Source organism: Calliphora vicina, chromosome X, assembly GCF_958450345.1.
Source record: "Calliphora vicina chromosome X, idCalVici1.1, whole genome shotgun sequence".
Lineage (NCBI taxonomy): Eukaryota > Metazoa > Arthropoda > Insecta > Diptera > Calliphoridae > Calliphora > Calliphora vicina.
In genome coordinates, this window is record NC_088785.1 from 839,695 (window position 1) to 851,218 (window position 11,524).

The following is an 11,524-nucleotide window of genomic DNA, read 5'->3' on the forward strand; positions in this document are numbered from 1 at the left end:
AATCTGTTTATTTTTTTATAGACAGAGTAGTTTTACTCTAAAGTTAACAAAATCGAGTAAGCAGCTCATGATGTTTTGATATTGAATGGATTAAACTTTAGATTCTTTATTATACAAATAATAAATAAGAATATTTTGAAAATTGAATGTGTGAAAAGAAATTAACTAAATAATAAATATTTTTCTTAACAATGTTTTGAAAAATTTTATTCTGCCCAGTGCTCTGAATGTCAATGTGAAGAAATTCGAGTAAGCGCGTTTAAACGGCTGTATTAAATATTAAGATCATAAGAGAGAGGTAGCCAAATACCTCGTCATACAAATAGTAGTCTGACCCTACCTTAAGACATTAATATAGACAATATGGATATCTAATGATAGATATTTCAAAGACATTTGCAACGACGTATATAAGACCATAGAAAGTTGGACCTACAATGGGTCAAAATCGGGAAAAAAAATTTGAACCAGATTTTTTTTTTTTTGAAAAAAAAAAAATTAAAAAACAAAAAAAAAAAATTTTAACATTAAAAAAAAAAAAAATTTTTAAATTTAAAAAAAAAAATTTTTGAAAATTTAAAAAAAAAAATTTTAAATTTAAAAAAAAAAATTAAAATAATCGAAAAATTTTTTTTTTCCAAAAAATTCAAAAAAACAACTGGAAAAAAAATTAAATTTTGTTTACCTAAAAATATTTAAAATTTTGAAGTATAATTTGGTGAAGGGTATTTAAGATTCGGCACAGCCGAATATAGCACTCTTACTTGTTTTATATAAGATTTTTTTGGTGAAGATTTTTTGGTGTTTTTCAAAAATGTATAAAATGTAAAAATGAAATATGAATGAAATGTAATTCTTAATTGCATATCAAAAAATATCATATATATTGAAAAATATTATATGATGCAATGTGAAATAAATGATAATAGAACAATATATTGTTTAAAAATCAAGAACAGTGAATTTGGAATGACGAATATGACGCGATAAAAAGCTGATTTTCGTTAAATTTCTTTTCAACTAAAACCAATTGAAAACAAATAATATAAATAAAACATTATTCTGGTTGATCCTGCCAGTAGTTATATGCTTGTCTCAAAGATTAAGCCATGCATGTCTAAGTACACACGAATTAAAAGTTAAACCGCAAAAGGCTCATTATATCAGTTATGGTTCCTTAGATCGTTAACAGTTACTTGGATAACTGTGGTAATTCTAGAGCTAATACATTCAATATAAATACGGACCTTTGGGACGTATGCTTTTATTAGGCTAAAACCAAGCGATCGCAAGATCGTTATTATGGTTGAACTCTAGATAACTTGCTGATCGTATGGTCTTGTACCGACGACAGATCTTTCAAATGTCTGCCCTATCAACTTTTGATGGTAGTATCTAGGACTACCATGGTTGCAACGGGTAACGGGGAATCAGGGTTCGATTCCGGAGAGGGAGCCTGAGAAACGGCTACCACATCTAAGGAAGGCAGCAGGCGCGTAAATTACCCACTCCCAGCTCGGGGAGGTAGTGACGAAAAATAACAATACAGGACTCATATTAGAGGCCATGTAATTGGAATGAGTACACTTTAAATCCTTTAACAAGGACCTATTGGAGGGCAAGTCTGGTGCCAGCAGCCGCGGTAACTCCAGCTCCAATAGCGTATATTAAAGTTGTTGCGGTTAAAACGTTCGTAGTTGAACTTGTGCTTCATACGGGTAGTACAACTATAATTGTAGTTTGTACTGTACCTTATGTATGTAAGCGTATTACCGGTGGAGTTCTTATATGTATTAAATACTTGTATTTGTGCATATTCCTCCTATTTAAACCTGCTTCAGTGCTCTTCATCGAGTGTTGTTGTGGGCCGGTACAATTACTTTGAACAAATTAGAGTGCTTAAAGCAGGCTCCAAATGCCTGAATATTTTGTGCATGGAATAATGAAATAAGACCTCTGTTCTACTTTCATTGGTTTTTAGATCAAGAGGTAATGATTAATAGAAGCAGTTTGGGGGCATTAGTATTACGACGCGAGAGGTGAAATTCTTGGACCGTCGTAAGACTAACTTAAGCGAAAGCATTTGCCAAAGATGTTTTCATTAATCAAGAACGAAAGTTAGAGGTTCGAAGGCGATCAGATACCGCCCTAGTTCTAACCATAAACGATGCCAGCTAGCAATTGGGTGTAGCTACTATCATGGCTCTCTCAGTCGCTTCCCGGGAAACCAAAGCTTTTGGGCTCCGGGGGAAGTATGGTTGCAAAGCTGAAACTTAAAGGAATTGACGGAAGGGCACCACCAGGAGTGGAGCCTGCGGCTTAATTTGACTCAACACGGGAAAACTTACCAGGTCCGAACATAAGTGTGTAAGACAGATTGATAGCTCTTTCTCGAATCTATGGGTGGTGGTGCATGGCCGTTCTTAGTTCGTGGAGTGATTTGTCTGGTTAATTCCGATAACGAACGAGACTCAAATATATTAAATAGATGCTTTCAGGATTATGGTGTTTGAAGCTTTTGTAGCCTTCATTCATGAGTGCAGTAAAATGTGTGAGTGTTTGAATGTGTTTATGAAAGTGGAGCCGTACCTGTTGGTTTGTCCCATTATAAGGACACTAGCTTCTTAAATGGACAAATTGCGTCTAGCAATAATGAGATTGAGCAATAACAGGTCTGTGATGCCCTTAGATGTCCTGGGCTGCACGCGCGCTACAATGAAAGTATCAACGTGTATTTCCTAGACCGAGAGGTCCGGGTAAACCGCTGAACCACTTTCATGCTTGGGATTGTGAACTGAAACTGTTCACATGAACTTGGAATTCCCAGTAAGTGTGAGTCATTAACTCGCATTGATTACGTCCCTGCCCTTTGTACACACCGCCCGTCGCTACTACCGATTGAATTATTTAGTGAGGTCTCCGGACGTGATCACTGTAACGCCTTGTGTGTTACGGTTGTTTCGCAAAAGTTGACCGAACTTGATTATTTAGAGGAAGTAAAAGTCGTAACAAGGTTTCCGTAGGTGAACCTGCGGAAGGATCATTAATGTGTTCCTAACCGATAAAAAAATTTTTTTTATATATTTATATATAAAAAATATTAAAAAAAAAAAAACATAATGCCCTTTAAAAAAAAAGGCTAATAAAAATAAAATTAAAAATATTTAAATATTTTTTTTTTATAAAAAAAAAAGAGAAAAACACTAAAAGTGTTATTGAAAGAAAAACTCTTTAATAATAAAATAATATTATATTTAATAATATTATAAAAAAAGTCGTTGGAAATTATATATATATATAATATATTTTCTTTTATTCTCTTTTATTAAAAAAAGATGTACTGATTTATGAACTTAAATCATACATTGGATGGGAATATTTGAAATATATATAATATATTCATTTTAGTGTACTGGCAATACAATTTATTGTATATCCATACATTGCATAAAAATTAAACTCACAATTATAGTTGTACTTGTATACAAGTTAAAAAAAATTGTTCTTTCTAAAAGAACTAAGATATTCGCAACAAACTTTGTGGTATGTTTTAAAATTAAAAAAAATATTATTGAAGGAATTGATATATGCCAATTTGGTTTGGTGTATTTTTGATTTCTTTCAATAAACAAATTTATGAATTGCTATTTAAACAAAAATAAATATATCACTCTAAGCGGTGGATCACTTGGCTCATGGGTCGATGAAGAACGCAGCAAACTGTGCGTCATCGTGTGAACTGCAGGACACATGAACATCGACATTTTGAACGCATATCGCAGTCCATGCTGTAAGGTACTTTAATTTATAATTAGAGTGCTGCTTGGACTACATATGGTTGAGGGTTGTAAGACTATGCTAAATAAGTTGCTTTAAAAATCTTTTATATATTTAATATGTAAAATTTTTTAAAAGCACATGTTGTATTACTGGATATTCTACTATATTCATAATACTAAAAGTTAAAGATACAAAACCTCTAACGAATAAAATCAGAGTATTTAATATTATATATTTTATATTCATTTTTTTATTGAGGAAGGTCTAGCATAAAATATTTTTTTATGAAACTAGGATTGCCTCTCTATTAAAAAGAATTTTTTATTTAAACAGAAAATAAAAGAAATGATTTCTATTTGTGGTTTTGATATTTTATGATTTAAAAATTTTTTTATTACAACCTCAACTCATATGGGATTACCCCCTGAATTTAAGCATATTAATGAGGGGAGGAAAAGAAACTAACAATGATTTTCTTAGTAGCGGCGAGCGAAAAGAAAATAGTTCAGCACTAAGTCACTTTGTCTTTATGGCAAATGTGAGATGCAGTGTATGGAATGTCAAATTTCTAGTATGAGAAATTAACGATTTAAGTCCTTCTTAAATGAGACCATTTACCCAAAGAGGGTGCCAGGCCCGTATAACGTTAATGATTTCTAGATGGCATTTCCAAAGAGTCGTGTTGCTTGATAGTGCAGCACTAAGTGGGTGGTAAACTCCATCTAAAACTAAATATAACCATGAGACCGATAGTAAACAAGTACCGTGAGGGAAAGTTGAAAAGAACACTGAATAGAGAGTTAAATAGTACGTGAAACTGCTTAGAGGTTAAGCCCGATGAACCTGAATATCCGTTATGGAAAATTCATCTTTACGATTTTAATATTTATAATATTATAATAATGGTGTGCATTTTTTCTATAAAGGACATTGTAATCTATTAACATAAATATATTTATCATAAGATCATTTGCTTAAGTTTATTCAAATTATTTTGCTTGCATTTTAATATCGAATAAATGCTTTTGATTTGATAAAGTGTTGATAGATTTATTATATATAGTGCTTAAATATTTATATTTTATAATAGCATATTGATCATTGATCTTTATGTTTATTATATGCACTTATATGATTAACAATGCGAAAGATTCAGGATACCTTCGGGACCCGTCTTGAAACACGGACCAAGGAGTCTAACATATTTGCAAGTTATTGGGAATAAAAACCTAATAGCGTAATTAACATAACTTAATTTAATGGGATTAGTTTTTAGCCTATTTATAGTCTATTAATTCAATCCCGGGGCGTTCTATACAGTTATGTATAATAGTATTTATATTATTTATACCTCTAACTAGAGCGTACCTTGAGCATATATGCTGTGACCCGAAAGATGGTGAACTATACTTGATCAGGTTGAAGTCAGGGGAAACCCTGATGGAAGACCGAAACAGTTCTGACGTGCAAATCGATTGTCAGAATTGAGTATAGGGGCGAAAGACCAATCGAACCATCTAGTAGCTGGTTCCCTCCGAAGTTTCCCTCAGGATAGCTGGTGCATTTAAAAATTATGTAAAATAATCTTATCTGGTAAAGCGAATGATTAGAGGCCTTAGGGTCGAAACGATCTTAACCTATTCTCAAACTTTAAATGGGTAAGAACCTCACTTTTCTTGGTATGAAGGTAGTGGTTGTGATATAATGTGCCCAGTGGGCCACTTTTGGTAAGCAGAACTGGCGCTGTGGGATGAACCAAACGTAATGTTACGGTGCCCAAATTAACAACTCATGCAGATACCATGAAAGGCGTTGGTTGCTTAAAACAGCAGGATGGTGGACATGGAAGTCGTAATCCGCTAAGGAGTGTGTAACAACTCACCTGCCGAAGCAACTAGCCCTTAAAATGGATGGCGCTTAAGTTGTATACCTATACATTACCGCTAAAGTAAATGGGTTATGTTCAATTTCGGTTGGATTAAAAACTTTGAAACTTTAGTGAGTAGGAGGGTACAATGGTGAGCATAGAAGTGTTTGGCGTAAGCCTGCATGGAGCTGCCATTGGTACAGATCTTGGTGGTAGTAGCAAATAATCGAATGAGACCTTGGAGGACTGAAGTGGAGAAGGGTTTCGTGTGAACAGTGGTTGATCACGAGTTAGTCGGTCCTAAGTTTAAGGCGAAAGCCGAAAATTTTCAAGATATAATGAAAAGGAAGTAAAATTGCTTAGTAATTAAACACTTGAATAATTTTGAACGAAAGGGGATACGGTTCCAATTCCGTAACCTGTTGAGTATCCGTTTGTTATTAAATATGGGCCTTGTGCTCATCCTGGCAACAGGAACGACCATAAAGAAGCCGTCGAGAGGTATCGGAAGAGTTTTCTTTTCTGTTTTATAGTCGTACTACCATGGAAGTCTTTCGAAGAGAGATATGGTAGATGGACTAGAAGAGCATGACATTTACTGTTGTGTCGATATTTTCTCCTCGGACCTTGAAAATTTATGGTGGGGTCACGCAAACTTCTCAACAGGCCGTACCAATATCCGCAGCTGGTCTCCAAGGTGAAGAGTCTCTAGTCGATAGAATAATGTAGGTAAGGGAAGTCGGCAAATTAGATCCGTAACTTCGGGATAAGGATTGGCTCTCAAGATTGAGATAGTCGGGCTTGATTGGGAAGCAATAACATGGTTTATGTACTCGTTCTGGGTAAATAGAGATTCTCGGATCTTGTTCCCCGGATAGTAGTTACGTAGCCAATTGTGGAACTTTCTTGCTAAAATTTTTAGGGAATTATCGCAAGATATATTCCTTTTAAATTATAACGACTATCAATTAACAATCAATTCAGAACTGGCACGGACTTGGGGAATCCGACTGTCTAATTAAAACAAAGCATTGTGATGGCCCTAGCGGGTGTTGACACAATGTGATTTCTGCCCAGTGATAATATAAATAATAATATAAATCGTCGGGGGTCTGCCCGGCGTATCCTTCCGGACGAGGTGTTGGTGAGCGCCTCCAGTACCACCATGAACTTACGAGAGCGAGCAATTAGGGGTTCTAACAATACAATGGGAAGAATGAATGTTTCCTCCATACCTGAAAGTAGTGGTTCAGGGAACGGAGATAATATTTTAATGGATATTCAAGCCACTACATCGATCCCATTGTCTGAACATTTGCAGGACAGGGACAGAAATTCTAACCATGTGACATCAGCCGCCCCTGAGAATCACATTGCTAACCAATCATTGCCTGCCGCCCCAGGTGATCATAGGAACACAGTAGCTCTTAACTGCTTTTGCTGACGACTTGGTCATCTGGGCATCAACCCCACTCGGTCTTCAGAAGTTGCTTGATATAGCCAGTGAGTTCCTTGGCTCTTGTGGACTTAAATTGAACAGCGCCAAATGTCTGTCGGTGTCCATTAAAGGACAACCTAAACAGAAACGTTCGGTGGTTGTACAAAAAGAGTTCTATGTTGAGGGGCGGGCCATAAGAGCACTGAAGAGGACCGAAGATTGGAAATACCTAGGTGTGACTTTCACCGCAGAAGGAAGAACTAAGGTGGATTTGAAGGCGCCCCTTAGAGAGAAGTTAGATCGGCTCACAAGAGCACCCCTAAAACCATAGCAGAGGTTGTTTGCACTTAGATCGGTATTGATACCTCAACTTTATCATGTACTGACCCTCGGGAACGTTATGATTGGTTGCTTAAGGGGTATCGTGTGGAGTTCTCAGTTCGTGTGGAGTTCTCAGTCTCCCATCGGACGCGTCCCAGGTGGCGGATAGGGGGAGCAACTGCCTAGTCTAGTGATACTGTTTTGACAACAGGTCACTAGCCTTGACAAATGCTCAAGCGATGTCAATATCTTAAGATGCATTTTTAACAAATGGTCTGAACTTCTTGACATAGCTAGGTCGGTAAACGGAAATGTGTCAGCCGACTATCATAATACTGTGATGCATTTTATAACAAATGGTCACAGTAGGATGTAATTGGTGTTAGGATACTGTTATTACTGGTGATACATTTTTGACAAATGGTTACCTAGTGCTAACACATTCTCTCTCTCTTCTAGTGTTACTACCCGCGGACCAAAACTGTTCTTTCTCTCTCTACTCTTTCTTTCCCCCCCACTTGTAAGGTCAAGGTGATGGTAGCAGTGCCGAAGACCTGAATGGCTAGTAAGTGGTTAAAGATAACTAGTCGCTAACAGCTCCCCTCCGACGCCAGGGCACGGGTCGGTTGTAATACAGTTTTCGCCTAATCCATGTACGCCGTCCCTGCATGGAGTGTCCATCCCCTTACGCGCTCACTCGTGGGAACAAAAATGAATAACACAATACAAAACAATAACAATAACAAAAAACAAACAGCAAAAGGCCAGCAGGGGAAACCTATGCTGGCTGATTGCAAACAGTCGACTGTCCAACCTTCTGGTGACAGTTTGACTAAAAGCAGCGAGGTAGCCTTGGACTTTAAGCCAAGCACCTCAAAAGCTGCATTAGCCCTCGCTGGTAATATACCAGCAACAGCCCCTGCATTGGACACTGTCGAGAAGACAGTTGTCCCTGCGAAAATGCTACAGGTTGGATCGTCGAACCAGAAGTCGGGTCCAACCACCGTAGCCCCACCCGCCACTACGGCAGAACCGAACGCCCCCATTCGCAAAGAACCATCCAGGAGGGCTTTCGTGCAAAGGCGTGCCGCCATGCGCATTATCGACCGGCTTGGATCCAAGTCGGCCGATGCGCTTAACATCGACGAATTGTCGAAACTAAGTTGGGCTAAGGCTCAACTGGCTGAGCTGGACAGCTCAAACACTCCTCCAAGCGCAGATGCAGCGAACCAAGGCGCATCTGCTGGGCCCAAACGGCAACGCTCAGAGGAGGAGCTGCTCCAACAGCAAAACACACAGCCGAAGACTAAACGTCCGAAGCAAGAGGCTCGTGTGATAAGAAGGCCTTACAGTGAAGTTGCTCGCAATCCACTTGTAAGGGCTATTATCGACAGGAGTGTTGATGACGGAGCTATCTCCCAGGAGAAATGGCTGAAAATCCGTCAGGGTATGCTGGGGGTATACTGGAAGATTCTCAAGGAGAATCCCGGTCCATCCCCGCAAAACGACGATGCTGGCTGGTATCAAGGCCATGTAAAACTGCTAGCGTGTACCAATGACCGCTCAGCTCTACTGCTAAAATTAGCAATTGCGTCCCTAGGGGAATTGTGGCCTGGCGCGAAACTGGACGTGATCCCGGTAAACGAGATACCTCGTAGACCGAGATCAGTCACAGTTATTCCGGCGGAGCCACATGAACCTGAGGAGATTCTGGCATACATTCAGAGCGGTAATCCCGATCTACCAACCCATAACTGGAAGGTGGTTAAGGTTTCCGCTCCTGAAGGTGCGCATAGAAAGGTGGTCGTAGTCCTTAACAAGGAATCCTTGGCGCCACTACGTGAGAGGCAAAGCAAGATTTACTATGGTTTCGATAGTATCAAGCTGCGCATCTACCGTGGTGACGACAAGCTCGACCCCGAAACTTCTGGTGTTAAACTGGAAGCTCCGCAGGATATGGACTGCAAAATTAAACTGGACGACCCCGCAAGCTCTGAGGACAAAATGGAGACCCAATCACACTCCAGTATGGTTGGGGACCTATTCTGCGCTCTGGGTGATGTGGAGGATGAAGATGTTCTTCTGGAATCAGACCCAGAAGACATCGACGTTACGGTCATATATGATCCAGACCATGGTGAAGGCGATCCAAGTGAACCTTCACCACTCTAAGGCAGCTTCGGCTGCCCTGCTCCTCCACATTGCTAAATATGGGGAGGACATTGCGTTGGTCCAGGAGCCGTGGATACACAATGGCGAAATTCGTGGACTCAACGCCAAAAAGTACAAACTTTTGTACATAAGACGCACAGGTAAAATAAGATCTTGCATTTTGGTTAAGAACCATCTTAATATCTTCATTCTTCCTGATTACAGCGATGAAGATACAGTAGCTGCTGCTTGGGAGACAGGTGCAGGTAAGGTGTGGCTGCTCTCGAGCTATATGGCGCACGACCAGGTTGAACCACCACCGAATAACCTGGTATCTAATATGATGCGTGCCGCAAATAGGGCCAGAACTCCTGTAATTATCGGAGCTGATGCAAATGCTCACCACACAATCTGGGGTAGCTCAGATAGAAACGAACGAGGTGAGTACATTTTAGACTTCATATTAGACTCTAATCTGGTAGTTGTCAATCGAGGTTCAGAACCTACTTTTGTGGTAGCAAATAGGCAAGAAGTTCTGGACATTACGCTTGTCAGTGCAAGCCACTCGCAACTCATAAGGAATTGGAAGGTTTCAGATGATTGCTCTCTGTCTGATCACATGTATCTGACATTCTTAATAGAATTGGAAGTTGAGAAGGAAAAGCCTTTTCTAAATAGGAGGAAAACCAATTGGGATGATCACAGGCGGATCCTTGATGGTTTACTTCCCTCACCCCCTCTCATAGGTGACACTAGGGACATTGAAAGCGCTGTGGAAAAGCTCACACTTTCTCTCAGTGAGGCCACAAGACGTACATGCACTCCCTCTGCTCGCAGAGGAAAGGTAAGACCTCCATGGTGGTCTTTAGACATAGCGAACACTAGGCGTAATTGTCGTAAACTATTCAACGAGGCGAAAAGATCAGGCAACTGGTCAATGTATAAGTCTATGTTGAACAAATTTAAGAATATGGTCAGGAGCGCGAAACGTAAGTCCTGGAGGAATTTCTGCAGCGGCGTCGAAAGTTCCTCTGAGACAAATCGTCTGCGCAAGATCTTATCGAAAACACCAACTGTTCAAGGTTATATTCAGAAACAGGATGGTAGGTGGACTACTGATGGACGTGAGACACTAGAAGTACTCATGGACACTCATTTTCCGGGGAACTTGCCTCCGGATATTGCTAGTGCATCCCAACCGAACAATCGGACAACTTCGTCAATTATACTTGACGAACATTTGATAAAATGGGCCATACGGAGTTTTGACTCTTACAAGTCTCCGGGCCCAGATGGTATAATACCCGCTGATCTACAGAATAATATAGATCTAGTCACTCCTTGGCTGATAACTATCTATCATGCCTGTCTTGCATGGTCCTACATACCAAAACGGTGGACCGAATGCACTGTGACATTCATTCCGAAAGGGGGGAAAGCGTCACACACCAAAGCAAAAGATTTCAGACCGATAAGTCTATCATCATTCTTGCTGAAAACCCTTGAAAGAATCATCGACATCCACATACGAGTGTCTTTGAAACAAGGATCAGTATCTCCCTCTCAACACGCCTACATGAAAGGCAAATCCGTTGAGACAGCACTTCACTCCTTAGTGGGATATATTGAGAAATCCCTTGAATTTGGTAATTTCTCGTTAGTGGCCTTTCTGGATATAGAAGGAGCCTTCAATAACGTAGAATCTGCAACTATCGTTTCAGCTCTACAGGATCTTGGTTTAGACCAATCAACTGTAAGGTTCATCACAAACCTTCTACGATACAGGATCATTCGCTCCGAAAAGGGAACGGCAGTGATCACGAGAATGGCCACTAGGGGTACACCTCAGGGAGGTGTCTTATCGCCACTTCTGTGGAATTTGGCCATAAATTGTCTGCTCAGGAAATTGGATCTCTTAGGCTATAAAACTGTCGCCTACGCGGATGACGTCGCGGTGGCAGTTTCTG

General features: G+C 39.5%; 1 protein-coding gene and 2 non-coding genes across 3 annotated transcripts; all 3 read left to right on the plus strand.

Annotated features, from left to right (window-relative positions):
- Window positions 1–1,059: 1,059 nt before the first annotated feature.
- LOC135962899 (small subunit ribosomal RNA) lies at window positions 1,060–3,046 on the plus strand. The gene has a single exon (XR_010576740.1). It is a non-coding gene; the product is annotated as a small subunit ribosomal RNA (ribosomal RNA).
- Window positions 3,047–3,668: 622 nt separating this feature from the next.
- Window positions 3,669–3,848, plus strand: LOC135962987 (5.8S ribosomal RNA). The gene has a single exon (XR_010576797.1). It is a non-coding gene; the product is annotated as a 5.8S ribosomal RNA (ribosomal RNA).
- Window positions 3,849–7,541: 3,693 nt separating this feature from the next.
- LOC135962813 (uncharacterized) lies at window positions 7,542–9,991 on the plus strand. Its single transcript, XM_065514704.1, has 2 exons — window positions 7,542–9,718; window positions 9,783–9,991. The coding sequence occupies exon 1, from the start codon at window positions 8,058–8,060 to the stop codon at window positions 9,576–9,578; it is 1,521 nt and encodes a 506-aa protein (XP_065370776.1). The 5' UTR covers window positions 7,542–8,057; the 3' UTR covers window positions 9,579–9,718; window positions 9,783–9,991.
- The last annotated feature ends 1,533 nt before the right edge of the window (window positions 9,992–11,524 follow it).

What these genes read in the sequence shown, in the direction of transcription:
- LOC135962813 (XM_065514704.1), top strand. Translation starts at nt 8,058, where the DNA reads ATGTACGCCGTCCCTGCATGGAGTGTCCATCCCCTTACGCGCTCACTC.